The following is a 22358-nucleotide window of genomic DNA, read 5'->3' as shown; positions in this document are numbered from 1 at the left end:
TTGTTGTTTGCTAGCAAATGAAAAATACGTGGGGTTGGCTGGGCACGCCAAAAGATTGGGCTTGTCATGTGGCCCTTGATTACAGATGGGATACACATCAACTACGCTGCTATCAATTGTGGGGGTCTACACTTGCCTAATGCTAGTTGGAGCAAAACCAGCTGGATCTTTTTCTCCGGTGCAATGGGCATTGGTTCGACGTCGAGAACAAGATTGACCTTGTAGCCTTCTACTGCTTCAGCTATATTATAATGAATTCTGAGCGGACCTGCATGGTACGTTGCCTGATCTAGGGACTCTCTTGGGAGCCTTACATACGAAGGGTCATGGGTTCAATCCTAATGTCCACTAAACATCTAGAAGTACTTCAGAGGTGGATTATCCCCTCTCAATAATACTGGTCACATTTTTGAGTGTTTGCTTCTACCGTGGTGCTTATTACAAAATTGCTGTGTTAAGTTAAGGTTAGTTAAGGGAGAACTGTCCGTACGCAATTACTCTCTTCATTTCTAGACGTCGGATATGATGGATGAATCTAAGAAAAACCTCACATACCTCTTCGACTCAGTCGGCCATCCTTCTGCTAGGGTTGGAATTTCTTTTACAATGGCCCACAATTTACCTAAATAGAGGCCTTAAAGGGAATTATTTGTCGGGTTATTTTGACGACACACTTCATCACACTTGTTTCGCTTAATCTGCTGTGAATTTGCAAGAACGAAATGTTTTTCAATCCCGGTTTGTGACTCTAAAACTGAAAACCCAACATATGAAGACACATAACGAACAAATCATCAAAAATTCAAATCAATCCTTCCCACGAAAGTCTACTGATTCCAAGTTATTATTATTATTCAATGAGTAAGCTGTTTCCATTCATAGTTTTGAATTGTGATTTGGCGATTTAACGATTTCGGAAGATAATTTTTTTACCATGACTGAGCCACCGTGGTGCAATGGTTAGCATGCCCGCCTTGCATGCACAAGGTCGTGAGTTCGATTCCTGCTTCGACCAAACACCAAAAAGCGGTGGATTATCCCACCTCAGAAATGCTGGTGACATTTCTGAGGGTTTCAAAGCTTCTCTAAGTGGTTTCATTGCAATGTGGAACGCCGTTCGGACTCGACTATAAAAAGGAGGTCCCTTGTCATTGAGCTTAACATGGAATCGGGCAGCACTCAGTGATAAGAGAGAAGATCACCAATGTGGTATCACAATGGACTGAATAGTCTAAGTGAGCCTGATACATCGGGCTGCCACCTAACCTAACCTAACCTACTAAGACTGTTATGTCAAAAGTAGATGATTCGAAGATAGGAAAACAAGTCCTGATTTTTGTCGTGGGCATATTGATGGCTAATTTTTCAGTTTCAGCTCTGCCAAACTTTAGTAAAATTCTTATTTGATATTTTCTATACGTCTATACTTCTGTCTTTTGAGAGTCTTGAGGACGTTTTTTCCATTAAATTGAAATTGGGATCAAAAAGACAGATGTGCCGAATTTTATCCATATATCAAATTTGACTTCTTGATCCTGAATGTAAAATTCTAATCTCATTGGACAGAAGTATATTTTACAATTTTGTTTAAAAGACATTTCCCATTTGAACTGAATTAATAAAAACTCAAAATTTTTATAATACTTTTTATTGATTTTTTTTAATTTTTATACTTTTATAAATTCAAACAATTTTCGAATGAGTTAAATTTTTCTCTGAAAAAAGGAAAAAGCACAGATCTGAAAACACAATTGTGTTTATTAGAAAAATCTTTTTTCTTCGATAGAGTAATGTGAGAAAAATAAATATTTAATAACAAAAAAATGTAATTTAGCTCAGGCATGATCTAAATTTGTGCTCGTCCTTATTTTTAACTGGCAGTTAAAATGGTGATTGGGTAAGGTGTTTGGTTCTTATTTTTCATCCATGTTTGGTTCGAACGCAGAGGTGAGAATAGTTTTTTTTTTGAGTGGGGGTCATTTTGTTTATGTTTTTTTTTTATAAATTCTAAAGTCTATTTTGTTTTATAAAATAAAAAAAAATAAAAACAAAAAATAAAATAAAAATTCTCTCCTGTAATAGTGTTTTTTGTTTAGTTTTATAGACGAATGCCAGGGTTGGTGGCAGCAACATAACGCAACAATTCATCGTTATCCTCACAGATGAAAGGCTTCTCGTGATAGCAGGCAACATCGTGCCATGCGATACCATCATTGTAGACATTGTTCAATACAGACAAGCATTGTTCCTTGGTTTGATTGATGTCATATTCGGCATTGTCGGGTTGAGGACGCTTCTTGTGACCGGTCTGGGACCAGGGATTGTAACCCCAACCTTGTGGAATACGGTTGGTGGCTTGGATCTTCTCACGGGTGGCAGACCAGAACCAGCCATAGATGTTCTTGGGTTCCAAATCGGGACGATTTTCACAACCATTGAAATCGCAGATACGGCCAGCAGTCCAGATGTAAGGTACATCATTTTGTTGGATGACACGGAAGATCAGGTTGTTCTTTTCTTGTGTTTCCAAAGCAACCAAGTCCATACAGTATTCACGGCAGAGATTACGACCATCAAGCCAATCAACTTTTCTGTTGGCCAAGGCGGGGACATGGGTGCTCAAGAACATGTTGCGGCCGCGATAGGAGAATTCCTTGGGACCTACACGAGAGAAATGATACGAAACAAAAATATAATTTTAATATTAATTCAAAAGAATTGAGGTCACAACTACTTCTTTATTATTATATTTTTTATTTTTCATAAATTATTTATTTTTTTCCATAATTTTTATATAATATACATTTTTATTATTGTTATGTGTTGGTATCGTTAAAGGCTTTGTATTGCTATTAAGGCTAAGATGCCAATTTCAATTTCATTCATGACTTGAAAATTTCATGTAGCCTCAAAACAAATATCTATTCAATAAAAAAATCTTGAATAGCCCAGCAAACCTCATAGCATAGCTAAACAACAGACAAAGCTTTATTACGACAATGATGCTGATGACTTGCGCAACATCATTATCAACCACATCGTCGTGATTTCGCCCATGCCTATATGTCGTTGTTGGTAGTAATGATGATGGTGGTGCATCATAACGATTTCTAAAAGCAATCTATCCTCTGTTGTTGTTGTTGGATTTGTTCTCTATATACTCTGTGAAGTTAATAATTTTGCACTTCAAATGCTGGTTAGACAAACAGACAGATATCTATCTACGAAAACGACCGACAATTGGACGAGTAGATAAGAAGAGGTCTCTGTTGGTTGACTGACTAACTGGCTGTCTATCTATCTGTTTAGCTCCCTGTCTTCTACGGAGTGCATAATAATGTCTTAATGAAAGACCAACAACCTTTTCCGTTCAAATTTACACAATATTTGCCAATATGTAAACATATGCAAGAGAAGTAGAAAAAAAACAAAACGACAGCCTTTAGAAAAAAACCTACTTTAGTTGTTGTAAAAATAGCATCATTCAATTGAAGTTTTCCGTTGAATAGTGTAAACTGAAAAAAACAACCCGACGATAGAAGACTGCAGCAGCAAACACAGAAACTTGTTTTTACAGTTGTTTCAAAGCTTGGGTATCAGCATCAATTTCATTTGTAAAAACATTTGATGTAATGCAACTTCTTAATAAGAAACCATCAAAAACTTTGGTTGTACTTCATTGGCCTTTTATTCCGTATATACGATAATTTCATCACGTCATTAATATCTATAGATCATGAATATTATTAAATTTTTTCATTTATTTAAACATCTCAATATTATTTAGAAAAAATATAAATGAGTATAGTGCAAAATAAAATTTATATGTTTAAAATGAAAAATTTGAAATGTAAAATGAATTGAATAGAAAATCATACCGAAAGCCATAATTTCACACGAATAAAACTTTTTTTTGTTAAGAAGCAGTTTCCTTAGAATCCCAAGATGAATGATTTTAAAACGATAGATTTTATGTCTAAATATTCAGCGACAACTTCAATTGAGTTTAATCATTGGATGTTATTTCGTTTCGTTTTTGGTTATTTTGTATAAGGTAACCAATCTCGACAAATTGCAGACTCTATAATATAGACGAAGGTGGTCCTAAACGAGTATGGTAAGAAAAAGTTAATTTCGTTTAGAACCCATCCAAATGATAAAAATCCAACATCCGAAGTAACGGAAACTGCAGGCTATTCAAAATTTCCAAATTGTCCATGAGAAAGTCGCTTACTGTGGCCAAGTATCAGTCGCATGTTATAAGACTAAGCGAAAGACTTAAGACACAAAACTTTAAGGTTAATGGTTTTGTGTCTTAAGTCTTCAAACAGAAGGACTTAACACTCAAACCTTTAAAAGTAAGGGAGTATTATGCAAAGAAGGCAGAAATACTCAAATACTCAATATACAGAGAGGGAGAATAGAAACTAAAACGAAAGACTTAAGACACAAAACCTTATGGGTAATTGTTTTGTGTGTTAAGTCTTCAAACAGAAGGACTTAAGCCACAAACATTTAAATGTAATAGAGTATTATGCGAAGCGGCCAGAAATACTCAGAAGAAATAGAGAGGGAATATAGTGATTAAAACGAAAGACTTAAGACACAAAACTTTAAGGGTAATTGTTTATAAAAAAGGACTTAAGCCACAAACGCGAGTATTATGCCAAAAAGGTCAGAAATACTCAGAAGAAATATAGAGAAGAGAAAAATAGTCACTAAACCAAAGACTTAAGGCACAAAACTTTAAGAGTAATTTTTTGTACTTTAAGTCTTCAAAAAGAAGTACATAAGTCACAAACCCTTAAATTTAATGGAGTATTATTTAAAGAGGCCAGAAATTCTCAGAGAAAATGTATATACAGTGAAACCTCTCAAACTTAGATAATCTGAAAACCATACACCTCCCAAAAGTAGGCTGTTGGCTGGGGACTTTTGCTATATTAAAATTAATCTCTCATAACTGAACCTCCCAAATGTGGACAAAATGTAGACGACCATCGATGGCCAATTCTCACTTATATGTATAGAGAGAGAGAGAAGAAATATGTATATTAAATGCAAAAAACTCAGACGCCAGTATTAGACATTCACATGAATGAATTAATTTATATTTTGTTACATCCCTTCATAATCGTAAAATATATTTGTTGACTTGTACACATGAACAAAGTGCCTATACAACATACGTCTACGCACTATTTATGCAGTCATGCATACTTCACTAAGCCTTTGCTGAATGAATTGAGGTCTGATTGTTCCCAATCCCAACTTTGTCTTCTCTGAATATCCTACAGTCATAAATTTTACATTTATTGCGATGACTTTACTACTGAACTCATAACATAATTATGAATGTTTAGTATTATTTAACTAACAACACAGATGGGACAGACAACAAGCCGCAATTTAGTCAGTGAACCAAGTAAATGTGAATAAATGTATAAGCAAATAATAAAAAAACGTATAAACAAAGCTTAGTTACCTATTAACCTGATTTTTGGAATTTTAAACTATATTGTGTGGTTGCGTGTGTGCGTATATGTATGTGCGCGCGTTGTTTTTTCGCATTTAAGTGGTTTATGTGCGGTCCATGGATCATTGAGGTGCATGACACTTTACTTTACGATTTTCCCTTTGTGCTTAATTATAAAATTAATATGGATGTGTATATGTTTGAGCCGGCGGTATTTCTCACTCTATTCATATCGACATATCTCTACAAATTGGTGGCATTTCTTTTGATATACGATATAAAGCAGTTATGTTTTATTTTATTAGTGTCGGCTTTTTTTTATATTAAAATTGAAGTTATTAGCATGATTTTATTGTGCTTCGATTTAGGTCAAGGTAAATGCACATTTTGTGCATTTGTTATGACATTCATTGATGGTTGAATACGATTGAAAATATAATCTGCCTGTTGGCTTTATAGTGCCAAGAGGTTTAACAATTAAGGAAATGCTACGAAAAGAAGACTAATTTGATTTGTTATAAGAATTTTTTAGCTATTAAATTATTTGAACTTCATTACAAACAAAAGACTTAAGAAGCAAACAGTGGATTGTAAATGAGAACAAAGAGAATTTAAATGGAGTTGCCATATTAATTTTATTTAACAAAACATAAATCATGTATTAGAATAATTGATTAGATCAATCGACTCAAAAGTAATTTACAAGTATTAATGGAATCAATGAAAGTTTGAATTAGATAAATTTAGATCCACACAGTTTTGATTGCATGGTAATGAAATAAAAAAATATTAAACGCATAAAAGCTTATTTACTCTGGACCATGGGGTCTAAATTATAAGTCTTTTCTGCTAATAAATGTTTAATGTTTTGAATTTAGAAAGGAAATGCAATCAGAAAATCAGCGTAAAGCACTATCTTGCAAAACATCCTATTCCAAAAAGTGGACCATAGCAGTGCAATTGCTAGGTTTGTACCGTTTTGTAGCGATTTAAAGAGATGACTTCTTGATTTTTAAATATTTTTAAGACACCTATTGGAAACTTTTGTTGGAACGCACACTTCGTATAAAGCATAAAATTTTAGAATTTTCATATAGAACCTAAGAGCACTCACATTTTAATATGTTTAAATTTTATTTTTTTCCTATTTGGTATATTTTTTTGCAAAAAAATCGAAAATTTGTTTTTATGCTTAAACATAAAGAAACAATAGTCATACAAAATACACATTTGTTATAAAGCATTTTCTATAAGAGTATATAAACCTGAATTCTTTAAAAGATTGTCTCTAATCATTTTTATTTCCTTTGGTAGATATATTTAAGGGTCAAAGGGAAATTTCGTTCTTCAAAAAATTACCAGTATATACGTCTCATACCAACGCCATTAAGATGCCCTTTAATCCCTTGGGTTCAGTCGGTTCTTGAAATATTCAAATGCTCATTTATCGTCATTGGGAAAATATATATTTTGAGTATTCGACATTTTTAAATTTTGGAAAAAAACATTTTGAATAACGATTTTTATGACCTTCTATATTTTTGATGATTTTTTTCATTTCTTTTAATCTTAAAAATTCGACACAGTTTTTTTTCAAATTAAATACCTATGATTGCTACATGTGTCTTAAGTCTTTTGTTTATCCCCATATATTATCTAATGCTGTACACTATAATTCAAATAATTTTTCTCAGATGGCAAAGGTAACAAAACATTAAAACAATACCTATTTATCATTATTACGAAGGATGATGATGATGATCATCATCATTACTATCTTCAAAATACTAAGTAAGTATTTCTAATTGAGATGCTGTCATAACTCTTAGAATTTAATGGCCCTGCAAAGGCATTGTGCCGGTTTTACTTGCTTGCGTGGTAGATCGGTCATCTTTCAACGTCAAGAGACTACAGAAAAACCAACCAAAAAATACCAATAAAACGAAATATTGCACAATGTAGTGATTGTTTGTGGTAATGACATATTGATTGTGTGCAACTTTAGCCCTGTTTGAAAGCTGTATAAAGAAAACAACAAGGGAGAATCTTAAGTAAGATAACTAATTTTTGATATTTAAGAAAAAAATTGCAAATAAATTTTCAAAAACAAAATTCACATAAGCTCTAGTAACTAAGATGCAACCTAAATTACCCCCGTGCCACCCAAACTGCCAGCTATTATTTTGTAACCCTTCTCCATGTTGTTGGATTTGTGGGTTATTTGTACTTTGAGTTTCTTTGTTTGAATCGTGTGAGCCAAGTGTTAGAGTTCATCAACGGTTATATAAATTGAGCAATAACTACAATATAACCAAAAACAACAACAATAGCTATAATTTTTAGAAGTAAAATAAAATTGCAGCTTAAACCCCCCCAGAAACAAGCTAAAGTCATATTATCCGCATCCGCTTAGCTAATTAATACCAGGCAATATTTAATTATTATTTGTTTATATTACATGCACATAAAAATGCAAGATGTATTTTTTCTATTTAGAATCCAGCTTCCATTAGCTTTCTATCCTCTATACCCTAAAAACTTATAGTTCATTGATTCAGACACCATTCTAATAAAATAATAATTGTTAAAAATAAAAAAAAAACACAAATTCCCAACACCAATCGATGACTACGATAATGAGTCTGGGGTATGTCATATACACATACCAGCTTCCATTGCATTTCCATAGAAATAAAATGCTGGTTTCATGAGCAATTATTCATTTCTAAAGAAAGATTATTGACATTTCAGCAATGTTTGCTTTATAATGATGTGTCTGAGAAGGAATCTCATAAAATTAGCAAAATATTTCAATATTTGAATTTCATAAGGCATTTGCAAATATCATTGGAACATTTGCTTTATGGTGGTATATTTGTGTCTGGAATAATCAATTCTTTGCTTATTGGCCACATCTAAACCTAATGGATCTGAGGTGAAGCTGATGGTCTCAAGAAAAATTGTGTGGATTTTATTTTTTTTTTTTTTTTGGATTTTACCCAGCTTAGCTAGTTAGACCAGTTCATTGATCGCATTTAAAATGTGCATACATTTGTTTTTTGGCTTTTTTTTTACTTTGGGATTTTGCATTATATAAGCCAAGAAATCATTCCAAAATATAAATTTGCTAAATGCATTGATAACTAATGATCAAATAGCAACAAATATCTATATAATTAAATTGTCATATTAGTTTTGCCAAAGTGAATTTTGGTATTTATTGCTTAATGACAAGAAAAGAGAAGAGAAAATAACTTAAAAATAAATAGAAATAGTATTTCATTTAGTCAAAGATACCACAAAAAGCTAAAAACCACAAATTGAAATTTCAAATTCATTTAATTTTTTATAAATAAACTACCGTTATGTCAACTAGTCATTAAATTAGATTCATTTTTTTGGTTTTTAGCTTTGCCGGTGTTTAAGTTTTGAGAGGTTTATCTTAATTAAATGTTTTGTATTGTGGTTTTTTGACACAAGCTATAATTCATACTGTTTATGTATTTATTCATTAATTATCTTTCAATATTTTGAGTCTTCTTTTTCTTGTGCACATGTTGTCAACCAAGATGAGAAAGATTTTGTTATTAATTAAAAACGAAAGAGTCTCTAAAGCCGAAAATACATTTTTATATAAAAAATAGGTAGATTCGTGCAATAGCTTGTTTATACACTCAAAAAAAGTGAACTCTCTATTTCACTAAAGCCAATTTAACTTTTTTTAGTTCATGGAATTATAATGTTTGGAGAAAGTTTCCTTTACTCTAATAATTTTTTGCATATATTAGTTAAATTAACTAAAAAAACAGAAAACAATTATGCACAAATTAAGCATAAAGATTTACTAAATTCGTATTTCTTACAATTTTATTTAAATTATTTTATTTAAATTTGTAACTTTTACTACAAATGCGTCCATCATAAACTTCGTACATCACTAAAGACATTCTTGCAATTTTCAACTCCAATTTTTTCCTTCAAACTACAAAATTTTCTTTAACAAGTGAAAAAAATTAATTATGTCTAATAAATTTTCTTGAATTTGTCGAAAAATATTTACTTATTTTTATGATATTGGCATGATGCCAGCGTTTGTAATACTGTTTAGTTAAATTTTTCTATAAATATTCAAAATTTTCTAAAATTAACCAAAAGTTTTCTTCCTGGTGGGTTTACTGCGTTTTCAGTGTAACAGAAATCTAAATATAAGATAGATAGATACAGTAGCAACCTACACATATTTTAGCTGGAAATTTGATGTATAGTAGATAGTGACAGTAGGAATCTAGTATATAGTAGATAGGGCCTGTAGGAATCTTATACCTCATTCACATTACACTTCCAAAATCCACTTTTACTAGATTTCAACTGTCATTTGCCTTATAAAAAGTAAATTTCAAATCTCGAAAATGTAGATCTTGAGTGTAATGTGTAGAGCCTATTAGTTAAAATTTTTGTCCGTTCGTCCAGTAACAGTTCTCTTTGAAATTTGATTAAGGGTGTTTTTGTTCGCACAAAGATTTTTCTAAACTCAAAAAGTGAAACCACCAGGAAAGCAAATGTAGGTTAATTTTTATTACAAACGGCGATATCATAAAAATATGTTAAGTAAATAATTTACGAAAAATTCTAGAAAATTTATAAGAAATAATTGGAGTTCAGATTTGTTTTTAATGGTATACGAAGTTCATAATTCTTATATGTACATCCAAAGCACACTTTTGGATTTTTTGGGGATTTGAGAATTTCAATCCCATCAAAAAAACAAATTGCATTCGTTTGCTATATTATCTAACCTTCCACACAATGGACTGCATAGTCTAAGTGAGGCTGACAATAAATCGGGCTAAAATCTTTTTTTTAGTTTCCTCAAAATTTTGTTTTGCACCGAGGGAATATGAGTCAGTATTGAAGTCACATTTGGTAGACAATAATTTAAAGAAAAAAAATTAAATTAATTACTTAATCATCGAAAAGTCTCTCGTTTATTGATGAATGTATAATAATTAAAATTTTTGTTTCTACAATTTCTAGTCATTAAATCCATGGTATTTGGATATTACGCAAACGCAGCATGATATATTTTATAAAAAAAAATCAAACGGATATTATCTATTCATAAAACTGATTAATAGTTATCTATAAATTATTAAATATGCTACTATTAGATCGATTGATATGAACAGTGTGGGCAATAGAAAAATCTTTTGCTTTTGGTTTTACAGAAGTTAATATGATAATATTTAAGCTATTATTTGTATGAAATTGCCCTAAGAAAAATTACTTCAAATAGTAAATAACAAAAAAAAAAATAAATTTCCAAAAGAAAAAAATATTAAAAAATAATAAAGACATAAATTAATAAAAAAAATATAAATTAAATAGATTTACAATCTATGGCAACAAATTACTTTCCCATATTTGATAACATTCGTTTTTACTTCCACACCAAAAACAAAAATAAAATTTATTTAACAAAATTGCCTAATAATTCAAAAAAGTACTACTAGGAATACGTGTAGTTTCCTTTTCTGGAAAATTTGTTCATTATAGGTTCAGTCTTGTTGTTGGTACTATATGTTCCATTGTTGGTTGGCTTGTGGTCTTTAAATAGAGAGTAATAATTTCACATTTTTTCATGTGAATCGTTGGCAAAATAACACAAGACTCATAGCATTGGCAAGACCCGTAGACACCCCCAATTTTCTCCTATTATTTTCACTAATTACATATGCAAATGTCATTGAAATTGAAAGACAAGAAGTAAAACTTGCAACATTTTCCATTTTAGGAAAATAGCGTAGTATGGCAAAATAAACTACTGCATTTAAAATCGAATGTCATAAAACAAAGCGACAATGAAAGTTTATTCACCATCACGTATATTGGAAGCCAAAGCAGCGAATTTTATTATGGGTTTAATTTTCAAAAGCAGGCGATTTGTAAATTCAATACTAGTAATTTGAAAGAATTACAAAGTAAAACAAAAAAATTAAAGGAAATAAAAAAATGTAACATTACTTTTTAGAAACTAATTCAAAAAATAAATCCGGAAAATGTGGGTTACACTGAAAAACCAGTGAAGCCACCGGGAAGAAAAATTTTGGTTGATTTTAGAAAATTTAGATTATTTTTTAGAAAATTTTAAATAAACAGTAGTACAAACGCTGACATCAACTCCGATATCACAAAAATAAGTAACAATTTTTCCACAAATTCAAGAAAATTTATTTGACATAATTAATTTTTTTCACTTGTTAAAGAAAGGAAAAAAGGTTTAAAGGAAACAATTTGGAGTTCAAAATTGCAAAAAATATCTTTAGTGTCATACGAAGTTCAAGATGGTCGCATTAGAAATAGAGGATTCACTTTTTTTTGAGAGTAGTTTTACATTTTTTTCTATACTGTATTACAAGTGCCGATATGACAAAAATAAGTAAATATTTTTGGGTAAATTGAAGAAAATTGTAAAATAAAATTTCGTAGTTTGAAAGAATAAAAATTGCAAAAATTTCTTTTGCGCCATACGAAGTTCAAGATGGTTGCATTTGCAGTAAAATTTACAAAATTAAAAAAATCTGAATTATTTTGTATTAATATACCATATATAACATATGTGAATCATTTGTGTATTTCCCCCTTTTTTAGTTCACTTAACTATTGTACATACACAAATAATTATTAAAGTAAAAGAGACTTTCTCATTTTGGTGGAATTTCAACTAAAACATAACATTAATGAACTAAAATTGGCTTTAAGGTTCACCTTTTTTTTTGAGTGTAAAAAAAATCATATTTGAAACAAGAAGAAAAATTGCAATAGCATATTTTGAAATGTATTAAAAAATACAAAAATTAAACGACCATTTTATTTTTAAGCTCGCCCGGTACAAAAGAAGACAGATCTCCTATTTTGTCATACATTTTAGCTTTATAGGCAAGTTAAAAAATCATAGACGGACGATTTCCATGTAGGTTAGGTATAGTGGCAACCCGATATTTCAGGCTTACCAGTGGTTAACTTCTCCCTTATCACTGAGTCCTGCTCAATGACAAGGGACCTACATTTTATAGCCGAGTCCGAACGGCGTCCGAACACTCAGAAATGTCGCCAGCATTACTGAGGAGTGTTAATCCTCCGGTGAAAAACTTTTTGGTGTTTGGTCGAAACTGGGTTCGAACCCACGACCCTGTGTATACAAGGCGGGCATGCTAACCGTTGCACGAATTCCATGTACACGTAAAAAAAATAATTCTTTCCTCCCAAACGAAATTTTAGACAAACAAAGTTCGTTTCTAATTTGCTTTTCGCTGTAAGGAAGTTTATTTGGAAGAACAGCATATACTGTTTGTGATAAACGTTTACTCTTTTCCAGAATGTAAAAACAATTTCATAAAGACTAACTCAAAAAACAATCTTTTCTGGCTAATTGCATTTTCCCTCACATCTTTCTCACTTCCACGAGGTTTTTTAGTTCTTAGCGCCTTTTTCTGTAATACAAACAAAATTTAGAATTTTACCTTTCGCCTGGACGGGGAATCGAACCGCAGACTATGCAGTTTGTAAGCCAGCACACTATCCACTGAGCTACGTAGCTGTTATTGGCATCAATAGCTAACTATCCATATAAGTTATATTAATATAGCATAGCTTGCGGCGCCCACTAGCCGATTAAACAAACTTTATTTAACAGAAACAAACATTTAGTTGGGCACCGTGGAGCAGTGGTTGCTACGTCCGCCTTACATGCCCAGGGTCGTGGGTTCGAGCCCTGCTTCGACCGAACTCTAAAAAGTTTTTTTTTTACATATATTCCGGATATGTTCGAAAGATTCCGAAAAGATGTTCAACATTACATACTACTATATTAAATTTTTACTATGAACTGTAAAATGTGTCTTATTATAGACTTAAAGTCAGAAAAGAACAGTGCTTGATATAAACGAAATGGACTGTGTTGTTGATTCAAAAATATTTTTTTTATTGAAAAAATAAAAATTTTGTAACAAACGAATTTTTTTGGTGATAAAAGTTTAAAATTTTCGAAGAGATTCAAAAAACTCTAACAAAAGAAAAACGTTTTCGGTACATGTTTTCCAAACGTTTTTTTTTTTCTTTGCGTGTAAATATAGTCATTTTATAGTATAATCTCCCAACTCTAAAGTGAAATCGTCTTCATGGAAATTTGGTTTCTCAGTTCTAAGTATGAATTGCTTATATTTAGTATTTTTTAATAAACAGAATACTGAATTCAAGCAAAGAATCTTAATTAATTCAATGTCTGGCCTATCTTGAATTAAGCCGTTTAATGCTTATAATAATTTTTTTTTAATTTGTTTTTTATAAAATTAAATTAATTTATTTCTTTTTTCGCTAAATTTATATTTATTTGTTGTACTTACGGCTGGCACATTTGGCGGGATTGGGCAGTGATAAAAATCTGCCTGGTTTTGTGGAGGTGGTGGTGGTACTTCTGGCTTGACTAATGGCTGGTTCAGCATATGATGCTGCCACACAGAATGCAGCTAATACCAAGGTGACTTTCATCTAAAATTAGACAAGAAAAAAATTAAGACATAAGACATAAATCACAATTTACACGATGAATGAATATAAAATAGAAAAATTTCAAAATTTGTTTTTTTTTTCAAACCATTTGCATTTAAAGTGTAAATTTAAACATATATGCGCACAGCTAGCTACTTGTATATGGCTCATAGAAAGATTAATGAAGACATTAAGCTTCAAGAGATTCAAATATATTATCAAAAACATAGTCACACACACAAACGGACACCCTCATACAAGCTCAACGGAATATTACATAGAAGTTATTCACAATGCATTTACCAATGAAGTAGTGTTAAAAACAAAAAATACTTTAGACACATACATGACTACCCGTTTATCATTGTTGTGAACTCAATGAAAAAGCATTTAGGCTTAACATTTTTTGGTCAATGGACTAAATCTCCTCTTGTTGGTAAAGATTTCTTATTACTTAGGCGAAAAAAGACCATCAATGGGAAATTCATAAACTATCCAATAGGAAACCAAAAAAAAAACTCTTTAGATATGTAAATTTCTAGACATTTTTTTTGTGGTTCTCTGTGATAACAACCTATCATTATAATGAATTGGTTTTCACACATACACCTATACCTGCAAATCCAAATCTTACAAAAGAAGGCTCATAAAAACTCAAAGGTAAATGACCAACATTTCCGTTGTACACACACCTTTATGTTCGCTCTTATCGGTTTGCTGTATTGGTCATTTTGGTATTTAACCAATTCATTATCATATTCAGTGCATATCAAAAAATCTGATGTTAACAATGATGGACTATGTTGATTGGGCATATAACATATAGGCAAAAATACTGGCTGCACTATATCAGGTTGTTGTTAATGGAGTTAAGCTTCTAGCGACGATAAGTTGTGAATGAGGGGCTATTAAAAATGCACCGTGCGTGTTGGGGAGTTTACGCATTGAAATCATTGTCATCACAGCTATAACCATTGACATTATTGTTATTATTATTATTATGATTATCACCATGATCATGTTGTTGATGATCATCATTGGGTTTTTGTGTAATGCTGTTGTTGCTGCTGGATGCGATGGAGCTCTTGTTTGCTGCTTTGTTACTCCGGTTGCGGCAGTGGCTATGGATGCTTCTTCTTATTTTTTGTTCGATAAATACTAATAGCATTTGTAGGGGTTTTTGTGTCAAGGATGTTTTTATAACCGGTTAAGTGTTTTGTTATTTACAATATTGGCAACAAAAATAACAACAACTGCAGCAGTAATAGTAGCATCAGACATTGGCATCACTCGTCACAGAGCAGCAGTAACAAAAGCCGTTTTTTTTCGAAAATTAAAATCGCAGAAGCTCTGTACTCACTGGCGCTTCTTTGGCTGTAGAGGAGGCTTTACATTACATGGCTAACAGGCGAATAAAACACTGTCACTGATCTTTTTTTTTGTAGCGTTTAGATATGCCATTCATGTACAATAACCTCTACTTGATTATATCTATGTCCGTCCATCATCAATGGTCGTTCACTTGGCCTTTATGTCATTTTGCGTATGGTAAAGAATTTTAATTTCGTTTTTTTTTTTTGCTCGCCACAAGGTGGACAAATTGATAGACTGTGACACTTAAGTGACCTCTAAATTAAAAAGGGGAATAACTATAGGCTGTTAAAATTTGGTGTAGTTTTATTTTTTAAATAAAAAAAAAATTATGTGAGAGGATTAAGCCATTTATGGGATAACTGGTTGAAGTGGGATTTTGAAATAAAAAAATTCACGGTTTTAATAGGCTGCTATGTGGAAATCATTTATAAGATTGTCCTCATATATTTATTCGCAAACGTTTAATGGTAGGACTGTATCGAAATTAAAATTCGCTGTGATTTGTGTGTGTGAGACTTAAGAGCTCGCATTTATCTAAACAGAAATATTTCCAGTCTATACCATTGCAAATAACATGGAAAGTCTGGATAAAATTTAATGGAGTTTTATTATACACGGACAGAAATTTATATCTGTGAAACTAGTTACATATTTGCTTTTTTCCCAGCTCAATATATTATTTACCAACCTTCCAAAGCATTTACATCTCAGTTTATTTCTGTGGTCCCAACCCTTAACAGCCTAACTCGAGTTAGGACACAATTGAGTTATTAGCACTATCGTATTCAACGTATCTAAATTTATTTGCTCTAAATTTTTCATGTTTGTATCTCTTCTAGGAAGGCAATTAATCCTAATCCAAATAACACCTTCTCCCGGTTTTCAGTGAAGATTCAAAACTTTAAACTCCTGTACTGAAAATATTGAAAAACAGACTTAGGCTATTATGGGTTGTGACCACAAATTTTAAAAGAAAAATTCAACGTTTCACTTATGCGCTCTTTGTAAGGACAACAATGTAATCAAAAACAAACAAAAAACAAAAAACAAAAAAAAAAGCACACACATATCAAATACAAATTGCCAAAGATACTCTAGGCAAATGTTTTATCTTTGCACCTGTTTGTTCAATGCTGTTGAAATCTTAACTAGCCAGTTCAACATTACAACTCTGTGGTGCTTCACAAAACCGACGACTAATTATGACAAATTATAGTCCTCTCTATCAATCAATACTACAATAGTTATATGATATAGTCACAATAATATATGGTTGCCATATGATTCACAAATTAAAGACCAAAAAAAACGAAATTAAAGCTATTTATTGATATGATTATACATTAAGGGAGAAACCCAAAATGTCTGGTGGCCAGATAAAAATTGTCTGTTTTACTAACACTTAAATATCAAAATACTACTACACATAACACTGGCTTATGTGCTGCTTTGCCACTTTTGCGCTTCCTTCCCTATCTTTGGCTAACCAAAATTCTCATATATTTATTTTTTTTTTCTATGTTTATTCAATATATTAATTATTGATTGTTAATTTTTATACCATTGTGGCGGTTTAAAAGACTCATTTCTTATTATTAATGATTTAATAATTTTCGGCATGAATCTCAGAAATCCAATAACAAATTATATCAATTTGTTTATTTTATGGTCGTGAATTGGATTTTTTTTGTATGGTCTTCTGGTTGGACAATTAACAAACAAGTGATTGACAGTGACACTGAAAAACATGCGTGGTTTAGCATTGATGTTTGCTAAATTTGTTTAATGGAATTTTTATTCATTATTAATGAAAATAATTATTAATTGCCTAGAAGCAATTGAAAGAATGTTCTAGAGTATTGGTTGAATTCATTAATGAAATCTCTTTATATGGAGACGATTATAATCAAAAGACTTAAGAAACAAACGTCTAAAGCAAATCATTTAAACAACTTTGATGACTGGCTGATAGATGGGGTGTTGTGGGGATTAAAAAACAAAAAATAAAAATATTAAATTGTTTGAATTTGCCAATGATGATTAGTATTGAATGTTAGACAAAAATGTAATACTTTGTTGTTGGTCGCTATTGTAGTTTAAGCAAAGGAGATAATTAATTGATAGCGCCTGATTATCCGTGCAACTGTAGCAATAATACTTTAACCGAAATATAAATATGATTTCTTAAATAATCTTTTTACAGTCTAATTTTTCTATTAGAAATTTTAATAATAATATTATCATGAATACAATTTTAAACTTTCAAAATAGTAAATTGCATTCGCATTATGAGTTTATTGGCAAAAAATGATTTTGATTTCACCGAAATATAAATTCAAGCACACTATTAAGACTATATTATAAGAAGGATGTATATTAATTTTCGATTCAATCCAGAAATTCTCCCTTAGCCTATATGGAATGTTGTAAGAATTATAAATAGAGTAACTAATTAATGTAATATTTGGATTAACTTAGGACAAATTTGAGATTTAAATCGAAATTTGTATTGGTATGGATATAAAGCCTTCCGCACAGTAGGATAAAATAAACAAAAAACTGGCTGACATTCGTGAAGAGTTTATGAAAATTCCATGATTTAGTGAACATTTAGGAGTGACGTGTAATTTATATGGGATGTACACTTTAAAAAAGTTTTCACTAAAGCCAATTTAACTTTATTTTAGTTCATGGAATTATTATGTTTGGAGAAAGTTTAATTGACTCTAATAATTTTTTGCGTACTTTGGTTAAATGAACTAAAAAAACGTGAGAAAATTATGCACAAATTAAGTATAAAGATTTACTAAATTCGTATATCTAACCAAATAGTTCATTATTTCTTTAAATTTGTAAATTTTACTACAAATGCATCCATCATGAACTTCCTATGAACTCCAGTTTTTTTCCTTCAAATTACAAAATTTTCTTTAACAAGTGAACAAAAATTATTTATGTCTAATAAATTTTCTTGAATTTGTCGAAAAATATTTACTTATTTTTGTGATATCGGCGTGATGCCAGCGTTTGTAATACTGTTTAGCTTAAATTTTCTAAAAAAAAATCAAGATTTTCTAAAATCAAACAAATGTTTTCTTCCTGGTGGGTTCACTTTTTTTTCAGTGTATGTATATATAAATTTGGCAAACTTATCAAAAAAGAAAAAAAAATATATATATTCATAGAAATCAACTGTAACGAAGATTATTACGAAATGTAATTTTACGAAGAATTATAAAGAAATTTGAAGTAAGTTATTTATTTTGATTAAATTTTCCATAAAAAAGTAAATTTTTAATTTAATTCCAATAATTAATATATATATTTTATGGGATTTTTTTAATTTATATTCCGTAGAAGTTTTCTAAAAGATTAAATTCTAGCAAAGCTGGACTAAATTTGCTACATTAATGAAATTCGTCGCAATATGCAGGGGAGAAAAAACTTTATGAACTAAAAATAAATTTGACGAATATTCGTATAAAATAAGATTTGGACGAAATTTCTTATGTAAACTCAGAGAAACTAAAAGTAACTTAAAAATGTATAAACAACAATTAACTTTGATAGAATCAACTTCAAAAAATAATCTTTGACAAAATTTCGGACAATGTTTATTTCCTATAACTAAATGTTATTTCGGCCAAAATTCATTTATAGAGTAAAATTTTATGAAATTTCCTATAAAGATTGTTTTCAAGAAATTGTCTATGGAAATTCTTTTACAATACTTTTTATAAATATGAATTATATGGTTTCAACATTATTATTTTAATATATTATTTTATATGCAAAGTAAATTTCATCGAAACCTCCCTTCACGCAGAGAAGGAATATGATCACCTCAAACATGTTTCAAGAGCAAAATGTTATTTTTGTATGGTGACCATGTAACATGTTTGTCACTAAAATGTTATTTTCTCGTCAAATATAACCTGCTTGTCGAAATCAGATACATGATTTCCGAGGAAATAACATGGTTGCGAAAACCATGTTACATGGTCATCACCCAAAAATAACATTTTGCTCTTAAAACATGTTTGAGGTGATCATATTCCTTCTCTGGGTGTTAAAAATAAATTTCTACTATATCTTCTAAACATTTCTATAAAGGGCACATTTTTTTTTAACACGACGAAAAACTGTATACAAAATTTCTGAAGGCTAAGTTTTTACAAGATTGTAAGTAAAATTAGATTTTTATTTTAAAAGTAAAATTTTCCAACAAATTTCGTTTAAATTTGTTACAAGAATATAACATATTTTAGGAATATTAACACGCAAAATGCTATAGGCCCGTGTACTGGAGTCAGTGTACTGGACCCTTGTTTATCTCAGTATTTGATAGGCCAAATACGATACGAGACTACCCCATATCTGATGGAAACCTCAGAGAGTATCACAACAATTGGTTTATCACTAGCTTATACCGGTTAGATTAGCCCTTTATTTTGGGCCAACTTAGGCTATTCCATTGTGATAGCACAGGTGGTGAACTTATCTCTTATCAATAAGAGTTTGCCAATACTATTTTTAGCTCAAAGACAATGGGCCCCTTTTTATAGCAGAATCAGGACGGTGTTTTACAGAGAAGGAATTTGCTTACCTCAGGCCTATTTGAAGAGCAAATGTTATTTTTAGATGAGAAACATTTGCCGCAAAAATGTTGTTTTGTCATCAAACATAAAATGCTTGCCGATTTTGCTCTTGAAATATGCTTGAGGTGATCCTTCTCTGCGTGTGGGTGGAACAACATTTTTGACGGAAATATGTAGTTTTATGTTCTCCAAGAAAATTTATATTTTCTTGACAAAATATATTATTTTTATTTATTTATTATTTAATTTACTATAATTACAAATTGTAATAATTTCATTAATACGGGGACTAGCATCTAGAGACTATCGCCCTACTTCTAATTAAAAGGTTATTGAATTGCAATTAAATATAATACAGAAATATATACTCTTGGGAAGGTTCTTGGACATTTTTGATGTAGCTTTAAATCTACAAGTTCTCAGGAATGTTGTCTAGCACAGAGTGTTTAAATATGAAATGAATTTATGTCACTAAGTGGAAGATTAAGCCAGTTATAAAGAAACAAAAAAAATTGCAATTTATTCGTTGTTTTCCATGTTCCTTTTTGAAACATTATTGCTCCGATCTACTTCTACTTTAAGGACAGATAAGATGAATTACTTTGATTATCTCAATCAGCATCTTCATAATATCTGATAATAAATTCGATCAAAATTGAAAGTAAAGGAATTAACGTTTCCATGTGTAAGAGATGTGTAATAATCTTTCTAACATGATCTATATATGGTTACTATTTTCAATACTTCAATCTATAAATAGTACTCCTTTAAAACAAGTAGCCACAACTAGTCAAATATATGAAATCTTATAATAACTATCATCGTCACGTTTTGTAAACTGCTCATGGCTTTAACGACAACAATTATTATAAGGGATATTGCACATGTTCAGTTCGAACACTAAGTATATCTTTCTAGTTAGTCATGTTGCAGCTATTTTTAGTTGTTACTTTTGAGGACTGAAATCTTCTGTTCACTAGTTCACTAGTTTGTGTAAAATAACAAAATTCCGCTGAAAACTGAATTTAAAGTGTTTCTTGATTACTTCAATTAAATAGGTCAAATGTCTCTTTACATAGTTGCAACATTTTCACACAATGTTCATAACACTTTTTTCTAATTTTTTTTATTGACAAAAATAGTTGAAGTTGATGGGTTGGTTAGAGGTTGCATCATCTGACGAGACCACACAGTGATTTCCACATACCATACACACACACAACTCACAATAATAATTGGCACGTTTTTCGGTTTCTAACAAATATCCCAAGTATAAATGTCATTGGTTTTTCCTTTTTATAATAGCATGCATTAGGCACAAGCACATCGTGAGGAATGATACACGAAAATTTATAATGTAGATATATTAACTTTAAATTGTTCAATATTGTCATGATATTGCTTGGATGATTATATAAACTAAAGACTTAGGAAACAATCTTGTTTGTCTTTTTTTCGATTGCAGGTATTTTCTTTGAGTTTCTTTAACAGTTTTTTTGTTTGGTTTTTGTTTAATTCTTATATTTTTCAAATGTTTTTAAATATTCCATATTCATATTTTCTCACTTTCACACTTTTTCTTATAAAGTTTTTTTTTCTAGAATTTAAATATTTTTTTGCTTTGTTTTTGCACAACGTAATCCAGAATTTTTTTATGCGGCATTTGTGAATATCGTTGAGTAATCCACTTGTGTGAGAGGGGTCGGCATATATCCTTTTAACGGCTAAAGTTGTCATACTCCTTTGCTAGCTTACCTTGGATTTGTTAAACTCTCTTAGATGCGTTGAAGTTTTTCTATTACTCGACCGGGTTTGGTTCCACAACCAAACGCTTAAACTGACAAACGAAAACAAAAGTCAATTGCGAGGCGCAAAGTGTTTTATAGGCACTTATAATGTTACACACACCACTCCACAAGAGACACACTTATACCGAAAAATGAAACAAGTTAAGAGCATGTGGCGCATGCTCTTTTTAAGCCAACTGAGAGCTTTTCTATATTCTGTAGAGCTTTAATGTTGAATCTTCGCTTGAAAGAAGAAAATTCCCCCTATAGAAAATCACCTTAAGCTATAATAGTATTGAATGATTCTTTAATGTTCTCTCTTCTCTCATATATATGTATTGGTAATTGTGTTTGAATAGTATATGGGCCACTTTGATACTAGAGATAGTTAGATTGTATATGTGTGCAATCTTTCCAGATCATTTGTTTGATTTAAGTTGAAGATTTTTGTTAGAGATTTGGTGGAGTATTTTGTTTATGAATTTGCAAATATTCTGAAATGGAAATGAGCGATTGTTATTTTTTTATTATTATTATGCATATGTGTGTGTGTGAATTTTTTAGAACTTTGTTTTT

At 30.7% G+C, this 22358-nt stretch overlaps 1 protein-coding gene across 1 annotated transcript; it reads right to left on the bottom strand.

The window, feature by feature from the left end:
• Positions 1-1632: 1632 nt before the first annotated feature.
• Positions 1633-21910, bottom strand: slf (C-type lectin domain-containing protein slf). Its single transcript, XM_075297375.1, has 3 exons — positions 21751-21910; positions 13879-14023; positions 1633-2661 (listed from the first exon to the last, which is right to left on the bottom strand). Exons 2-3 carry the CDS (start codon positions 14021-14023, stop codon positions 2099-2101), a joined length of 708 nt encoding a protein of 235 aa, XP_075153490.1. The 5' UTR covers positions 21751-21910; the 3' UTR covers positions 1633-2098.
• Between the last annotated feature and the right edge of the window lie 448 nt (positions 21911-22358).

Source organism: Haematobia irritans, chromosome 2, assembly GCF_050003625.1.
Source record: "Haematobia irritans isolate KBUSLIRL chromosome 2, ASM5000362v1, whole genome shotgun sequence".
Classification (NCBI taxonomy): domain Eukaryota; kingdom Metazoa; phylum Arthropoda; class Insecta; order Diptera; family Muscidae; genus Haematobia; species Haematobia irritans.
The sequence above is the reverse complement of the archived record's forward strand: the minus strand, read 5'-3'. Positions and strand labels throughout refer to the sequence as shown.